Genomic DNA, 12,698 nt, shown 5'->3' on the forward strand with positions numbered 1-12,698 from the left:
CTATTGATTCAAATTTGAAAATAATTTGCTACCGAGTAATTCTGGGAGAAATTCTGTAAAATCCTCTGAAGATTTTATATGTCATAGCATCACGCATGGTCGTCATGAATAGCCGAGTGGTTTAGATTAGCTAGCGAATTCCGACTGTGCGAAGTGATACGGGTTAACCCATAATTTTCGTATCAAGCAACTAAACATTCGTTAGGCAAATGCTAGTGCGATTTAATAAATACGTAATAATAATATATTTAGGCGTAATATTTTCCGTCTTTATTTAAATGTCGAGTATTATTTAATTAATAACACGAGCTGATAATGCGATGGAGGACTCCGGTTGGGTCCGAAATTGGTCGGATGGTCAGTATAAGACGAAAGACTTCAGGATTGAGTCATCCTCAAGCGTGGAGTCTCTAAAATAAATTAAGTACATAAAAAAGAATTCTACTTGGACGAATCAAGACGGTACCAGCTCTAAACATTACCGATAACTTATACATTTATTAATTTGATATAGGAGTGCTACAAATTGCACCATTAGAAGTAAGGTGATTTAGTTATAAAAAAAAATCGTTTCAATTCTTCCTTTATTCGTAATTATTTTTCAACACATTTCATTACAAATAGTAAAAAGTAATTATAAGTTTAAAACACGACATACACTTGCGATCTTGGGATCTACTCATCTTAAAAGAGCAACTATGACACACGATGATAATTTTCGAGATACATATTTTTCGAGATATTACGATAAAATCGTAAGATAAGTTGTCCGTATATAAGTATAATAAAACAACAAATAATATTCATATACTCAAAAATTATCAGTAAACAATGGCGCATTTCAAAAACGCTCTCATCGCTGTGGCTTTGGTACGTAAACTTACAAATTAAGCATTATTTGAACAAAACCTAGGTGTCTAATAATCTATAATCTTTGAATATAATATTATTTTATATTGCTGTGAAAGATATATAAGACTGTGAAAGATAGATGCAGTAATCACGCTTTCATAACTGGAATAATATTATAGGCGCGTTTCGATTGCCCCTGAATTCTAGGTTTATTAATCCTAGGTCAACAGTGACGTAGTTATAAGGTTAGTCTAGTTTTGGAAGCCCCTGGATTGGAAGTCCAATTTAGCTTCAATTGTTTTCCTGAACAATGATATTTAGTTTGCTTGATTAGGTTCTTCTGCGGTTTTAGTTTTACCTTTATTTTTATAGATGATGCACTGTAAATGTAAATAGTTTTCGTTTGTGTTTAACTTTTTAATTAAGAAGAATACTATTTATACAAAGAGTTTTAAGTTTTATTCTTAACCAGTTTAATTTTACCTTTATGGCCGCCTTATAACGATAAAGTTTGCATTCAAAATAACAGCACTCTTCTTTCTTACTTTCAGTGCATCCTAGCCAGTGCTCTAGCAGCGAACGCCATATCTGAGGAAACACAAAACGTGGTTATCACGACAAATGAAGAAATTCTTGCACAAAATGATTCTGGAAAACAATTTGATGTTCAAACACTATGCTTTGCCAAGCCTTTACACAACTGCTTGGACTGTCGAACAAGGCTATTCTGTTGGGAACACGGTGGAGTCAGAGTAAGGTGTTATAATCCTTTCGCACCGTACTGTGTTAATGGAAGGTGCTCACATATACCTGACAGAGGATGTCCTAAAGTGTAATAAATTTAAGTTTTTGATAAAATTTATATTTCAAAATGCTTTTTGTTTTGCTCTACAACACTAATATGAAACGATTTTACTACAGCCATATCGACACCAAATCAGTGAAACTCGTTCGTTCGAGTAAATCTTGATACGAGTACAAAGATGGTTCATTTATGAAGTCGCCTAGAATACAACTCTTTAGAATTATGAAAAAATATTATGAAATGTCAACCGAAATAGCCACTAAAAATGTTTCGAAAATGTTTTGCAAGATATTTGCGAACCTTCTTTGAGACCGGATCAATCTGAATATCAGAAGCATACCTTTTTACAAAATAAGAGGATTATAGTGGGTTTTTCTCAATAGAAATAATCCCAAACATTTTTATGTAAATAATATTTTTTACCATAATATCGAAGACATTCATCTACCTGTATGTAGATACTCAGTGACTCAGTATCATAAGGAAATGGTTATCTGTCTCATGACATAGCGTAGAAAAATACAATCTTAACTTGATATATCTGGATTAGTAGAGATTACATATCTAGTTCTGTCTACGTAGGTTAGTACTCTCTTCATCCTCCGACTCGCTGTATCGTGACTGGACGTGGCCCCAGATGTATAATCCTGCTTCTAAATATTCGAGGATGAGTAACAAGTTAAAGTTAATCTCTATTCGCCCCCTGAATGGAGTTCAAAGGGGTGCGCAGAAAAAAAAAGTTATTTTTAGTGTGACATATGCGCTTCTCTACATAAAAAATATGAAAGGAGAGAGTCATCGAATTTAGGAAGAGAAACTTTTGGATTTTTAAATCATAATCTTATTTCTCATAAAACGGCCAATACTTAAGAAAATCTGTGTTGAAATCAATCCCGAAAATGTGACAAGAAAATGTATTATGAAACAATATTATAGTATGGTTACGCTGCACTAATGTTATTTTGTGTTTAACTAATGTTTGTTGGTTGTCTTCTAAGATTTTGTCTGAAACAAAACAAGAGGCTTATCAACAATTGCTATCTTATCAGAACTGAGAACACATCTTTTACGTATCGCGCTTGTTTTCTATTATTCAACTTGATGTCATCACAATATTTTGCTTTATTTAAAAAAACAATTGTTACATTAAATATTTAGTCAGAAAAAAGTCCTCCTGAAAGTCCTTCCAGGATTCCTATCCTGTGCTCAACCCTCCCGAAACACATACGTAAAAATCATCGTGATGATAATAAGTACGTGTATTAATTGTTAGGTGATAATCATCATTTTTTAAGTGAACTATGTACTTATAATCATCATCATCATCATCATCAGCCTTTAGTAGTCCACTGCTGGACATAGGCCTACCCCAATGTGCGCCATAGCGCCCTGTCATCGGCTTGCCGCATCCAGCTTCCGCCTGCAGTCTTTCGCTTATAATCATAATAAGTATAAAATATACATAAACTTTGTCAGCAACTTTCCTACCTCATGTACAACCACCCTTTAACCTATGTTATGAAATTAAAAGTGTATTGCGCCTATTTGGGGCCGACTGAATATTTCGTAACGAGGAATCCGAATAACAGTTGACAATCGAACCAAAATTACGACGGTACGGCACGTTTGTGGCCACGAGACCAAAGGCTCAATTGTTTTGTGTATGATATACACCTTTATTTCAAAGACCAAGCGGCGTACTAACGATTTTGTATGCAATGAAAGCGGCTTTTATATTGGAAACTATTGACGGCTTCTGTTCGGTTCTGATTGAATATCTGAAGCCGCTATCGGTATTGTTTGCTATTCACTGATGAATATCAGGGCTGTATCTTTACTCTTTAACATTAACATTATGTACTGTTCCGTATTAGACATTTGAATACACATCTTGATAATACTCAGAATTGAGATGATTTTTACTAGTGTTATGCCCATTCATTGTGTCTTTATAGTTTAACAAGAAAGCGAGTCGGTTGAAATGTTGAACGATAAACGAATACACAATAAAAGTAGTCTTTATATTTTCAATATTGTTGTTACAGCCCTATCATCAATAACGGACAGATTAACATAATTATTATGTATCACTGGTATATAAACACTTCTATTAACCACTTTAATCGTCACTAACATTAGAGAGAAGCGAGGATTTAAGAAAAGAATTTAAAATGGCTGCTTTTAAAACCATACTTCTGGTTTTTGCCATCTTGGTAAGCCCTCAATTATTCATGAACATAAAATCTTAAATATAATAATAACCTATTATCTTCATTTTGATTTTTTATTTCTAAATTTCAGGTTCCAACTACAATAATATTGGCACAGGAATCTAGTTCGGCGGCAGCTCAATCTTCAGAGGGTACTGAGGTTTCATCATCATCTGCATCATCGGCGGCTTCAAGTGGCGATTCGTCCACAACCAAAGCGGCGGCATCATCGGCCTCCGGACTGTTTGGAAGTTTTCCTTTTGGCAACTTTAAGTTCCCTGACTTCTTTGGTGGTGCTTCACGTCCAAAGAGGTCTCCTGCTAAAGGACGTCGCACCCGATGTAATTTTAGACGGCAGGTTGGCAATACCATATAGCCATTATTATTATTTCAGTTAAATTAAAATTTGTTTAGAATGTAACATTGCTTGGAACTAAAACAATTCGATTAGTTTTTTTAATGGATACGTAATGCTTTAAAATAAAACTAATTAAATACATTTGCCCATTTTAGGGTAGATGGATGTGCACATCATGCAACTCGATTCGCCTTTGCAACCGCAATAATAACGGCAGAGACGTAACTTGCAGCGGTGACAGACCATACTGCAGATATGGTAAATGTTCAAAAAGGAAAGGCAGGCTCTGCAGGAGAGGTTCTTCAAGTACAAGTTCTCCTAGCGGATCGTCGACTTCTTCTGGAAGTGGTACTTCAAGTGGTTCTGGGGGCTCATCCAGTGGGTCAGGATCATCTACTTCATCAGGATCGTCAACATCGTCAGGGTCGTCGGGATCATCGAGCTCTTCAGGATCGTCCAGTTCATCTAGCTCATCCAGTACGACGGAATCAGATGACTCCGATTCCTCAGACTCTTCCGATTCTTCAGATTCGTCAAGCAGTACTTCATCTAGTACATCATCGGGCACCTCATCTGGTTCATCATCTTCTAGCTCTTCTTCTTCTTCTTCAACTTCATCCAGCACCACTGAATCTGATGAAGATTACTGAAAAAAAGAACGTTCTATAAATAACTGAATGTCCAGACATTCATCTCTCTTCTCTCTCTCTCGATACTATAAATCAAAATAGTTATGTATCTGTGTATTACTTGAAATTATAAATTTATTTAAAAGACTATGATTGTTCAAAAAAAACGAAGTCTAATTTAACAAAACACGGATTTCATGTTTATATTCAGTTTGATATTTTTGTTATCCGATTTAGGTGTTTACGAAGTTTGACAACTTTACCTTTCGGTTTTTCTCCAATAAAATATTATACATGAATTATGAAATTATTTGAAGCCTTAAATACGAAAATTAAATTACGGCATCAAGAAATACTGCCATCAACAATAAATATAGTAAAAACAAAAACATTGCGTCTTAACTAAGAAGTTTACCATCCCATAAATATTAATCCTTATCATTTCTATCGTGTTTTCACAAACACGCTAACAAGCTTCCAGATAAGTATTTTCCTATTAAAAACAAAACAAGGGAAACCCAACAGTTGTTTCGCGACTTCCCTATTTATTTACATAATTATATAGGCTACAGTTAAATAGGACAGGCACAATGTGCAGTGATCAGTATACACATCAAACTTCAAGAACAATGGCTTACAACCGAACTATCGTGATCTTTATGGCGCTGGTATGTGTCTTTTATATAATAAATCGATATTTTTTAATTTACCGATATGTAGACTCATAACGTCAATGTTGTTTTTTTAGTTAGTTTGTGTCCAAATTTAAATAATAAAAATATCTAGAACTGTTTTCTTATGATGAAGCTTTTTTAAATTCTGCATTGATCGGGATTTTCTTATGACCTTTATTTCTGTACTTTTGGTCTGTCTCATCACACTGTCCTCAGCTCTCAGAGTTTTTCGCAGGACTTTAAGCCAACATTTTACTATAATACTCTTGTGAGACACTGCACATACGACATCTGAAGCTATCTTTATGCATCAAACCAATTCCATATTTTCCAGTGCGTACTGGCTGCAGCCGTGGCTCAGGTTCCCCAAGGAAGACCGCATGAAAACCAGGGTCGTGGCAAAAGGGCATTAGACGGTGTGACATCCTGCGACTTCACCGTTATCCCAAAGATATCTTGCCATGATTGTCACACGAAACTGATATGCAAACAGATCGGTGGAATACTCAAAGCGTGCAACAACCCGTTCCAACCTCACTGCAATAATGGCGTATGTTCCTCGGTTCCAAGCGCCGAATGTGCCTAATCGATTATGTTAAAATTAATTGTTATTATTCTCGACATGTGCTTGGTGTTTACTTCCGTGTTTTGTTATTAGATTGGTTATTCGAAATAAAATATTTTTTATTGTTAACTATTTTTTTATGTTATCCTCAAAATTTTTATTGGTCCAGCAACTTCGTACAAATCTTAGAAAACTATCATCGTCTATTCAGCGCTGTAACAAAGGATATTATCATGTATCCTAATATTGTATTTCACATAATTAGGTTTCTAATAAACAATACGCAAATAACTTGAATGGAATTAATTAACATCAAAGTTGCAGAATGTCGGCAAAAAGCGGTTCTGATTTAATCAAAATTCTTCCTTGGAACATATTGTGGCTACGCTAATATCTTTCAACCCATGTCAGGCCAATGTTTCTCATTGTATAAAATTACATTTGAAATCTGACAATGGGTACAGAAATCTCGATTATACGGCTGTTACAGTAGTAACTGCTGTCACAAAGTGTAAAATGTAGGAATAAAGGAAAATGGGTAATTTAACCCATAAAACCTCTGATAGAACTCAATCCTCGTGATCAGGTACATACTTACTTATTGCATAATCTTTAAGCCTGCAACATAAAAATATAAGGCAGTTTTATAAACGTTTTTTTAACACCTTTGTTTTCTCATCGTATGAGATTCTACAAATTTTCCAGAACCACCGTTAAGTGAGAGCAGTTCCTTATTTTTTTTCATTTGTCAGATGTCTTTCGAACATGATCGCTTGTTTGGTTTTCTTTCATAATAATTTCTCTAATAGTTAATGTGTATGGCCATTCGACTTACTAACCAATTGTTCTCCTCTCCCTTTATTACATTCAATACCTCTTATGATAATGATTCTCCATGCAACGCAGACGGCTTTCAGATTTTCCCGATTTACATAATTATTATTTATCGTAAGTATATAAGCGGATACACTAATCACTGAGACTTCCGCTGCTCCCCAAGATGAATCCTCCACCACACATATGGCTTCAGCTGCATCTGGACTCTTTGGACATTTTGCTCTCAGCAACTTCAATTGGCCTCCATTTCCTGGTGCCGACTTCTTCAGTGGAGGTTCTCGTGAGAAAAGGTCTCCTGCGTCCTCGCGTCGTGTGAGATGCAACTTCAGGAGACAGGTAGAATAAAAAAAAGATTAAGTAAATTGAAAGTCCTTTTTAAATATACTGTAAATTCTGACTGTCTGAATTCATGGTTAATTATGAAAGTCTTTGCAGAGAATACGACTAGCAAGATTGTCCTGCACCAATTTTCTCCTGAAAAATTCTTAAAAAAAAGACTTCAAAATTATATGTTAATTGACAAACTCAGAATTTTTTCTTTCTCTCAGGGAAGAGCCATGTGCACTTCATGTACAACTTCACGCCGCTGCAACCGGAATAACCGCGGAAGGGAAATAACTTGTAGCGGTGAATACCCGTACTGCAGGAACGGTAGATGTTCAAAAAGGATGGGCTATCTCTGTCGTAAAAATTCCACTTCAACCACTACTTCTGACGACGATGAAAGTGGCTCTGATTCAAGTTCTTCAAGTACTTCTAGGTCATCTAGTTCATCCTCATCTGACTCTTCTGGATCTTCTTCGACTTCCTCATCTACCTCGTCAGATGACGATTATGAAGAATATAACGAATCTTAAATGCCGTTGTTGTTAATAAACGAATAAAAATAACGTCTTTTTTTAATCATATTTACTTCACGAAACCTCTAAATATATGAAAAATAACACAGGCTACTACTTTTACCTTACCTTCTCGAAATTTTGACAAATCTAATCATCTGATAAGGAATTCATATAATAGAAACAGCAAAAAAAACACTAGGCCATGAAAAATCGCTTCATCTTATACTGGAATAAGTGCTCCATCACAGAATCATAGACACCTTCACAGAAATTTACAAGGTACCCCGATCGGCGTCTGGCTTATTAGGTTTAATACCATGTTTGACAATATCTTCCACAAGTCACCATTAATGATTTGGTGTAATCTACTACCCTAAAGGTATACTCAAAACACCGGCACCGGTATGCTAGGAGTACTTCTCTTAATCAGCAAAGTGTGCGGTAAAAGTTTGGGTAGCGAAATACGGTTTTCGGCTCTCCGGTCCTCTGGCAGCTACAAGACGAAGAAAGTAATTTAGACCTTCTGATCTTCTTCTCACAAGAATGTTTCTTGTGAGATGACGTCAGATAGAAAGGTTTGGAAGGAGAAGACATGTTGCGCCGACCCCAAATAATAATTGGGATAAGAGCAGGGGAATGATGATGTTCTTCATCAGACATACACAACTGAACATAACTGGATTCTTCCATGACAAGATATCAGAAATTCATTACGACACTAACTTGATCTTACCTAATCAATTCAATGCATGCTGCCATACTAACGGCAAAATGTTATAATTATAACATAAAATAAATAAAAAATCAAACGAATTATACTTATGTTGCCCTATTTACACAACACATAATATTAGATCGTAGAAACCGTACCTTAACCTATAGAACTATGACTCTCTTTTCACCCAATACAATATACGCTCTGCACAAAGAGCGATGACGTTGATACTCCATTTTGTATGCATTTAAACAATTCCCATCATACAATTCGTTTACAAATATGAAACGTTGTTCACGCCTGCTTTCTTTCAATGTCACGACTTTTAGAACAATAAGTACTTCTCTATTATTAAGGATGACGAACGCGTAGGTTATGACGACAGCCTCAACTAAATATCAAAGGTGGCTAGGTACAAACAACTAGGGCTAAAAGTTTTACCCATAGTTTTTCATGATGCATTGGCCCCTTTACTCTACACCGTACCTTTTACTTGCCTGAAATATCTTGATGAGAGAGAAAGATCCTGTTGTTTTCACATGCTCACTGACTTGGCAGTCATACGGTAATACCACTAGAGTTTCACTGATAACAACTTAGTTTGCCCAACGCTATCGCTAATCGTTGAATTGAATGAAACCAAAGGGTCACAATTTCGTCAGTGAGCAAAAAATTAAGGTTTTGTCATTACCTACATGTTTTTAAAGAATTACTACTTACTCCCCCTGACAAGAAATGTATCGCGGGGTTTCACAAATATTCAAGTTATACGCACAAAGACACACAGATTCAGAACAAGCATTCGTGGATCACACACATGCTTGTCCTACACGGGGATCGAACTCAGCGATACGTAGCGCATAGTGGGCTTGGCATGGTTACCTCAACTACTAGACCAACAGTGCAATTTAAACATTTTGAAAAAAAAAAATTCGCAGACCACGTTTTCAGATTACGTATATAGCCAGAAACGTAGCAGTTATGACCGAAAATTATCGACTAAAACAAATTATCACTCTGAAAATTCAAATTATACTAAATTTACGCTGTAACTCAGAATGATTGTAGGTTTCACACAATCATTTATTGTATTCTTTATTCGTATGACCTATTGTGTAAGTGAAGAAAGCGGTCATGTTTTACCATTGCTCGATGCAGCAATTGTTTTGTGAAGAAAACGCGCTTCTATCTTATTTACTTTTAAATGATCGATTTCAGGGCTGACTGAAATTCTTTTTCTTCGAATTATCAGATAAAATTGAATATCAGCCAATATTCACTCTAACCAAACACCCTTGACCGCTCAAACAAGACATTTGCAAAGAAAAAACAGCTTTATGTAGAGTCTATAGTGCTATCTCCCTTTCATATAGTCAAATAATAGGCACAGGTCTTAAAAACATGTTGTTCTACAACATGCTAAACCTGTCAGTATTTTAAGCACGTAACGAGTTGACGGCGATGCTGTGAATATTTTATGCGTAACGACCCTTTTTGTTGTGCATTCCTACTAATTAATGTTAACCGCACATTTATTTAAGACAACAAAAGAAAAAATCGAAATATAAAAAATCTTATTTAAAACCAAACTACAGACACTTACACTAAAAATAAATATTTTTTTTATTATATTTTATTCTCATTTGACAACCCTGTTAATAAGAATAGACTGATTAGCATAAATATTATTGTTGTAAGTATATAAGCTTACCCACTAATCAGTCTGATAATCCGCAGCATTGGAGTAACACAAGTCCTGAAAACATTTCAAAATGGCAACCATCAAACACCTATTGGTCTTCTTTGCAATCTTGGTAAGAATATTTTTTTATTTACTTATACTTTCAATTTTGTTGTCATTTTGCTTTAAACAATAACGTATCTGAGTTTTTATTTAAAACTGTCGCAGGTCTCATCAGCTCTGACCTTGGCTCAAGACTCAAGTTCAGAGCCTCCGATTCCTGGATCGTCAGATGTCCCTGATGTATCGACTAGTGCTCCTTATGATGGCTCGTCCACCCCGCACATGGCATCGTCAGCTGCTGGACTCTATGGGCATTTCCCACTGAGCAACTTCAACTGGAACCAAATCCTTGGTGCAAGCGTCTTTGGAGGTAACTCTCGACAGAAGAGAGCGTCCGATTATATCGTACTTTGCAACTTTATAAAGGAGGTAATTGCTTATTTAATAGATCTAGAGTTCAACACTGTTTTGGAGATACAACCTCGTAAATTCGTCCATCGAACTTTCGTTTACTAAACTCCATTGAAGTTACCTACCCACTAAAACCATGATTGTGCGATGTATGCATAATTAAGTCAGTATTTTTCTTTGATTTGCACCCATATTCCACCATCTCCAACTCTGCAAAAGCTGAAACACGAAATATTTTTTTTCATCCCGTCTCTCACTTTACTTTGCAACCCGACATTTAGTAACTAGTAAAACGTATTTATAAAATATTTGTTTCCAGGGCTACTCCCTCTGCACCTCTTGTAATACGGTCCGCCGCTGCTTTCCCTTCAACATTGGCTTGGAGTTCAAATGCAGTGATCCCCATCCTTACTGTAGATATGGCCGGTGCTCTGAAGATGAGGGAGGTCTTTGTACTACTACTACTGATTCTACTTCAACCGTCGAAAGAACTACATCTACAGCAGATTATATGTAAAAAATTTATGGAAATTGTCGTTACTAAATTGAAAAAAATATTATGATAAGTCGTGAGTTGGTTCTACATGGGAAGATGATATAAATAGAATTGTATCATTCTCACAATTCTTAAATGGTCACTGTCTGCTATGATTTGTCATTTAGTGTTTGATTTTCGGATTTAATCGGGTCTTTAGCCTTTGAAACTGTTTCAACTAAAAAGGGCTTTATAATTACGAAAATTAGTTACCATTACAATATTGTCTGAATTAGTTATAGAAAATGTAGTGCGTAGATTGTTTAAAAAATATGCATAAACCATAAAATAAGATAACAAATATATATTTTAATGTAGAGTTATTTAATTCAGATAGATTAGTTATTAGAAAACGGAATTGAAAATGTCCAATTAAACTAAGTATATTTCAAAAGCAAATTGTTTCTTTTTATTTCATGACTACCGTCTTTATTACCATATTATGTATTGTACAAGACTGCCACTTTTTGGATTTTCGAAAAGTTATCTTTTATTTTTTTTAAATTTAAAATTATTATATTTGAATTTATTTATAACAGTATTATATTGTATAATAACTATAAATATTTATAGAACAAAGTTTTCAATAATAAATAACTTATGGCTTTAACATTTTTCTTTTTTCTTGCTTCACGCTCGTCTTCAATTCGAAGTGTAACAATACAATGTTTTGGTCGATTTAGATAAAATTTTGGAATGCCTCATTAATTCTTGTTATATTTTATTTAAACCTTAGTAAGATCCAATATTAACTTGAAAGTTAATTAAACACACGCATGATTATGAACTGTCGAAATATTTGAAGAAAATATTTTCCGCCAGTTTATGTCGCAGCATGTAGTTATATATTTACACCTTAATGCATGCAAATATAAAGTTATTTGTAGTTTCTTCATTAATCGAAATACCAATGACAATCGGTAGAAAAATGACGATAGACATTCTAACTTTTTGAAACTTAATCGCCAATTCACAATTAGCCACTAGTGGTCAATGTTCATATCATATTTAATCATATATAATAGTTTTCGGTAAATTCTGGTGTTTACGAGCGAAGTAAGTACCTCGCACCCAAATTGTTTATTTGTACTGGATTTTGATAACTTCGTTTTTTTTAGTAGCGTAATAAATCTATTTAGATCACACGCAAATTGCACGACACTAGATGACGTTTGTTATGAAATAAAAGGCTTTTATGTTCCGTTTGTTGGACTATATTTTAAGTTTCATCTATTATTGTATACAGAGATTGATCTGTTTACATTCATGTTTTGTTTACTTTCGGAACACGCAGAAATGGTCAACAGGGCTGCATCGCAATCCATTTTAAGTCCTCTTAAAAAGTGGAGATTCTATGAAAAGCAGGTACAGTAAAGTGCCTTTAAAAAAATAAAATTCGGCTGCCCACGACCTTTGCCAACAATCACGCTAATTTAACACAAATTATTGTTTATACGACGCAGTCGCCTTAGTCAAATTATTAATTATACCCAAAACCCGAGCCGTAGTCTCTGAGCAGCA

General features: G+C 34.9%; 4 protein-coding genes across 5 annotated transcripts; all 4 read left to right on the forward strand.

Moving 5' to 3' along the window:
- Nucleotides 1–781: 781 nt before the first annotated feature.
- On the forward strand, nucleotides 782–1,725 carry LOC113492295. Its single transcript, XM_026869741.1, has 2 exons — nucleotides 782–870; nucleotides 1,404–1,725. Exons 1-2 carry the CDS (start codon nucleotides 832–834, stop codon nucleotides 1,686–1,688), a joined length of 324 nt encoding a protein of 107 aa, XP_026725542.1. The 5' UTR covers nucleotides 782–831; the 3' UTR covers nucleotides 1,689–1,725.
- Nucleotides 1,726–3,780: 2,055 nt separating this feature from the next.
- LOC113492276 (uncharacterized protein DDB_G0271670-like) lies at nucleotides 3,781–5,238 on the forward strand. Its single transcript, XM_026869719.1, has 3 exons — nucleotides 3,781–3,870; nucleotides 3,959–4,225; nucleotides 4,381–5,238. Exons 1-3 carry the CDS (start codon nucleotides 3,829–3,831, stop codon nucleotides 4,873–4,875), a joined length of 804 nt encoding a protein of 267 aa, XP_026725520.1. The 5' UTR covers nucleotides 3,781–3,828; the 3' UTR covers nucleotides 4,876–5,238.
- A 78-nt stretch (nucleotides 5,239–5,316) lies between these two features.
- On the forward strand, nucleotides 5,317–6,222 carry LOC113492286. Its single transcript, XM_026869729.1, has 2 exons — nucleotides 5,317–5,522; nucleotides 5,863–6,222. The coding sequence occupies exons 1-2, from the start codon at nucleotides 5,445–5,447 to the stop codon at nucleotides 6,112–6,114; spliced, it is 330 nt and encodes a 109-aa protein (XP_026725530.1). The 5' UTR covers nucleotides 5,317–5,444; the 3' UTR covers nucleotides 6,115–6,222.
- A 3,987-nt stretch (nucleotides 6,223–10,209) lies between these two features.
- On the forward strand, nucleotides 10,210–11,576 carry LOC113494557. Of its 2 annotated transcripts, none has more exons than XM_026872990.1 (3): nucleotides 10,210–10,301; nucleotides 10,397–10,660; nucleotides 10,962–11,576. In XM_026872990.1, exons 1-3 carry the CDS (start codon nucleotides 10,260–10,262, stop codon nucleotides 11,157–11,159), a joined length of 504 nt encoding a protein of 167 aa, XP_026728791.1. In that variant the 5' UTR covers nucleotides 10,210–10,259; the 3' UTR covers nucleotides 11,160–11,576. The 2 variants fall into 2 exon arrangements, with proteins under 2 accessions (XP_026728791.1, XP_026728872.1); XM_026873071.1 differs by having other exon boundaries at nucleotides 10,397–10,601.
- Nucleotides 11,577–12,698: the final 1,122 nt, after the last annotated feature.

Source organism: Trichoplusia ni, chromosome 1 (genome assembly GCF_003590095.1).
Source record: "Trichoplusia ni isolate ovarian cell line Hi5 chromosome 1, tn1, whole genome shotgun sequence".
NCBI classification, from domain to species: Eukaryota; Metazoa; Arthropoda; class Insecta; order Lepidoptera; family Noctuidae; genus Trichoplusia; species Trichoplusia ni.

What these genes read in the sequence shown, in the direction of transcription:
- LOC113492286 (XM_026869729.1), top strand. Translation starts at nt 5,445, where the DNA reads ATGTGCAGTGATCAGTATACACATCAAACTTCAAGAACAATGGCTTAC. An exon ending in TCGTGATCTTTATGGCGCTG is followed by an intron (nt 5,523 to 5,862) that starts GTATGTGTCTTT and finishes CATATTTTCCAG; the next exon opens with TGCGTACTGGCTGCAGCCGT.
- LOC113492276 (XM_026869719.1), top strand. Translation starts at nt 3,829, where the DNA reads ATGGCTGCTTTTAAAACCATACTTCTGGTTTTTGCCATCTTG. An exon ending in TTCTGGTTTTTGCCATCTTG is followed by an intron (nt 3,871 to 3,958) that starts GTAAGCCCTCAA and finishes TCTAAATTTCAG; the next exon opens with GTTCCAACTACAATAATATT. An exon ending in GATGTAATTTTAGACGGCAG is followed by an intron (nt 4,226 to 4,380) that starts GTTGGCAATACC and finishes TGCCCATTTTAG; the next exon opens with GGTAGATGGATGTGCACATC.
- LOC113492295 (XM_026869741.1), top strand. Translation starts at nt 832, where the DNA reads ATGGCGCATTTCAAAAACGCTCTCATCGCTGTGGCTTTG. An exon ending in CTCTCATCGCTGTGGCTTTG is followed by an intron (nt 871 to 1,403) that starts GTACGTAAACTT and finishes TCTTACTTTCAG; the next exon opens with TGCATCCTAGCCAGTGCTCT.
- LOC113494557 (XM_026872990.1), top strand. Translation starts at nt 10,260, where the DNA reads ATGGCAACCATCAAACACCTATTGGTCTTCTTTGCAATCTTG. An exon ending in TGGTCTTCTTTGCAATCTTG is followed by an intron (nt 10,302 to 10,396) that starts GTAAGAATATTT and finishes AAACTGTCGCAG; the next exon opens with GTCTCATCAGCTCTGACCTT. An exon ending in TTTGCAACTTTATAAAGGAG is followed by an intron (nt 10,661 to 10,961) that starts GTAATTGCTTAT and finishes ATTTGTTTCCAG; the next exon opens with GGCTACTCCCTCTGCACCTC.